Consider the following 4144-nt stretch of genomic DNA (forward strand, 5'->3'; position numbering starts at 1 on the left):
AAATGTCTTGTTAGAGTTACAAGCCAGTCTACATTATCCTAAAATCTGCCAAGATCAGCAAAATTATACTTCAACACAACAAATGGCTAAATGCTGAAATGAAATAGACACGAGACAGCTGAATAGTACCTTATAGCCATTTTAAGGTATATAGCAGCCGGTCCTGTATATAAACTAAAATTGAAATGTCAATGAGCTAATCATAGGATGTGGTTAAGAACTTGCTTTTTTTTTTTTTTAACATACTGGTTACTCAAAACCATGTCAATTCCATAATGTTGCAAATTGCTGTTGCTGCTATATTGGGACTCTTAATTGACTGGGATGATATTCTACCAGCTCTAACTTCTGACCAGAAATGGTCTCCCCAAGAAACTGTTCAACCCATCTGGACAATAAGTAGCTGGACTCTATGCTTGGTATACGTTTGCAAGGAAAGAATCTTGATTGAATTTGAACTGTAATACTGCATCAAGGTGGAGGAATCCACCAGGGGGGGAGGGGCGTGGGGAGGGGTGGGGGAATTCCCAGAGCCTATGAAATTGTCACATAATGCAAAATAATTAACAATAAAAAAAAGAGTGTGTGTGCACGTGAGAGAGAATCTCATGCCCTGGTCCATTCCTTAGATGACAGTGACAGCTGGGATGGGGCTAGACTGAAAGCACTGGGAGTCAGGAGCTCCAGCAGGGCCTCTCCTGTGGAGGAGGGCCCATTTACTTGATCCATTACCTTTAGCATTGACAGAAAGATGTAATCTGGAGCCAGGACCTGAACCCAGGCACTAGAATATGGCAGGTGGGTGTCCCAGGGAGAAATTAACCACTGTGCCAAATGCACAACCCCAACTTGTCCAATGACGCTTCTGCTGCTTTTCTAAAGTCTCCCTCAGCCAAGTAGGCACTCTATATGATTCCTGGGACTCATGAGAATATTCCATAGAATAAAAGGCCAAGAATTAGTGCCTTGGGATCTTTCTAGGGACAGAACCAAAGTCCAGATGGAATCCCCAGATTGAAATCCTGGCATCCTCCCATTCTCCTTCCTCAGGTGAAGAAAGAAGTCAAGATGAAAAGTGTGGGGCTGATTGAGGCTTGCTGGGGTGGGACTGGGGCTTGTATGCATAGACTAAAACACCATCGGACTGAGGCAGATGGATCCTCTCACCCCCCAAACTAGAATAACTTCTTCCCTCTTCATGGCTGGCAAGCACTGCTTAGAAGTGCATAAGTGAATTTTCTTTTACTTTGGTTGGTTTATTTTTCAAAAGTTTTTGAATATAGTCAGTGGTTTAGGGAACAGAATGAAAGAAGGGTCAGGAGATCTGTCCTCTTTGGGGAACTAGCCAAGAGAGTCAAGGCAACCATTGGGCCACACTCATATTTTAATGTGCTAAGAGAAAGAGGAAAAAAAGCCACAGAGAATAACAGGCTCCCAGAACTTCCAGGATTTATTATGCATATATATTCACAGATTCAGACATAATACTAGGGGTAGAGTCAGTTCCTAACAATAGTGTCTCAGGCAGGGGCTCTAATCTCCTGAGGTTGAAACTGTGCTCACTATAGGTAGGTGCTGGGTCATAACTGTCTTTTCTTCCAGGCTCATCAGAGAGACAAGAGAGGCATGGCCCAGGGGACCTGAGGTCGGTGGGGACAGTAACTCTCTGTTTTCTTATGTGGGATGATCTGAGGGTCTCTGGGCCACAAGGGGTCGTTATTAATATATTGGCAGATGCTGCACCTCCTACTTTTGCTGCAGCTGCTTTGTGGGGTGCAAAGCTTCTCTTTCTGCTGGCAGAACTGGATGTACCTCTTGCATCTGACTGGATGTGGAGACAAACTCAGGTTGCTCCAAGACCTGTTCTTTTTCTGATGTGTGCTCTTCTCTCTTTGCTAGCTCTTGATCCAGGTGCTGATCCAAGAGCTGTTTCTCCTGTTCCAGCTGTGTACTCTGTTGGTGCTCCTCCTGTTGTGTTTCCTCTTGCTCAAGCTGCTGCTCCTGGCTTTCTGCACCATGATGTCCCTCCTGCTGTTCCTGTTGCTGCTTCAGTTCCACATGGACCTCCTGTTCCTGTGGCTTCTCCTGCTGGTGTCTCTCATGTACTTCTGGCTCCTGTGACTCTGAATGCTGTTGGTGCTCCACATGCACTTCCTGTACCTGTGGCTCCTTCTGCAACCCTTCCACATGCACTTCCTGTACCCGTGGCTCTGACTGCTGGTGTTCCACATGCACTTCCTGTACCTGTGGCTCCTTCTGCAACCCTTCCACATGCACTTCCTGTACCCGTGGCTCTGACTGCTGGTGTTCCACATGCACTTCCTGTCCCTGTGGCTCCTTCTGCAACTCTTCCACATGCACTTCCTGTCCCTGTGGCTCCTCCTGCTGGTGTTCTACATGCACTTCCTTTACCTGTGGCTCCTCCTGCTGGTGTCTCTCATGTACTTCTGGCTCCTGTGACTCTGAATGCTGTTGGTGATCCACATTAACTTCCTGTACCTGTGGCTCCTTCTGCAACTCTTCCACATGCACTTCTTGCACTTGTGGCTCCTTCTGCAACTCTTCCACATGCACTTCTTGCACTTGTGGCTCCTTCTGCAACTCTTCCACATGCACTTCCTGTACTTGTGGCTCTTTCTGCTGGTGTTCCACATGCACTTCCTGTACCTGTGGTTCTGACTGCTGTCCTTCATATACTTCCTGTTGCTTTGACTCCTCCTGCTGATGTCTCACATGCACTTCCGGCTCCCGTGGTGGCTCTTCCTGCTTCCCATCATGCACTTCCTGTATTTGTGGCTCCCCTTGTTGCCCCTCAGGCACTTCATTCACCTGTGTCTCCTCTTGTTGCCTTTTCACATGCACTTCTTGTTCCTGTGGCTCTGGCTGCTGCCCCACATACACTTCTTGTATCTGAGGCCCTTCCTGCTGTGGGCACTCTTGTTCAGGCTCCCCCTTCACAGGATGTGCAGGTTTCCCCTCAAGCTTTGAGGAGACTGCCACTGGAATTTCAGAGGACATGTTTTGGCATGGGGCAGGCAGTGGAGTTGGCTGCACTGTTTGCTCCTGTTGGGAACCAGCTGGAGGAGAAGAAGTCTTGAGGCGCTCTTGACAAAGGGCAGTAGGGAGGGTCACTGGCAATTTGTATTGTTGGGACATCTTGGAAAGTGTTGTAGGTCAATCTGAAAAATAGGAGGCATGTGAGGAGAAGGCTGAAGGCAAAGGAACTAGAACATTCCCCGAACATCTGCAGCATTACCTGTAGTACCCTGTCTTCCCTTGTTTGGGTCAGTCTCCCACTCCCTCTGGTCCATCACCCCTCTGAAGCAGCAGCAAGTGAAGAGTGGCAATACAGAGGAGGAAAGAAAGATCTTTCTGGAAACCTCTATGTTCCCAGGCAGAGTCAACCAAGAGAACTATCTCTAGAGTTTTGCAAGGGGGAGTTGCATGCTGCTTTAAAAACTCCAAACATCTTCTCTAGTCTGTTCTGTCTCTACTCCCATCTCTGGCCTCCACTGACCAAGGGAGAGAGATGAGTTGTGGGAATATGACACAAAGGAAGGTCTTGAGGAAGACCCCTGCTCTGTGCCAGAGGGGACCTGAGAGGTCATGGGATCACACGATGTATTCTGAGCCTAAAGCTCCCACTGAGAGGCTGGGTGTTCCTGGCAAAGTCACTTAGTCCCTTTTGAGCCTCAGATTTCTCCTCTGTAATATTGGCAGGTACCTATTGAGCACAAGAGCTGACCTGCTGAGCTTCTGCTGCAATCTTTATGCATGAGATAAGAGTACCAGCTGGAAGGTCATTGAAAATTTGAACTTGCTCTTTCAAGTTGCATACTACTAAGTTTTCCTGGTCTTGCCCTGTTGGGCTTCTCCAAGAGAAACCTCACTGTGTGGAACAGCACAGCCTACGGTTACAAGCATTTTCCTGTACCCCTTGCCTCCAGAAACAAGGTGAAAACATCATCGCCCAGCCCAAATAGAAATTTTTGGAAAGAAATTGGTGCTACTTCAATCTCCCCAGCTAATATCACTCATACACACAATCTCTTAGATTCTGACCATCAGGAAAGATGAGACATGAGAGGAATATTCTCTGCTACGCATCCCCAAGCACAGTACACATCCCTTATCACCATGACCT

General features: G+C 47.5%; 1 protein-coding gene across 1 annotated transcript; it reads right to left on the minus strand.

The window, feature by feature from the left end:
- Window positions 1–1746: 1746 nt before the first annotated feature.
- Window positions 1747–3275, minus strand: IVL (involucrin). Its single transcript, XM_012928052.2, has one exon. It carries the CDS (start codon window positions 3154–3156, stop codon window positions 1747–1749), a length of 1410 nt encoding a protein of 469 aa, XP_012783506.2. The 5' UTR covers window positions 3157–3275.
- Window positions 3276–4144: the final 869 nt, after the last annotated feature.

Source organism: Ochotona princeps, chromosome 2 (genome assembly GCF_030435755.1).
Source record: "Ochotona princeps isolate mOchPri1 chromosome 2, mOchPri1.hap1, whole genome shotgun sequence".
Lineage (NCBI taxonomy): Eukaryota > Metazoa > Chordata > Mammalia > Lagomorpha > Ochotonidae > Ochotona > Ochotona princeps.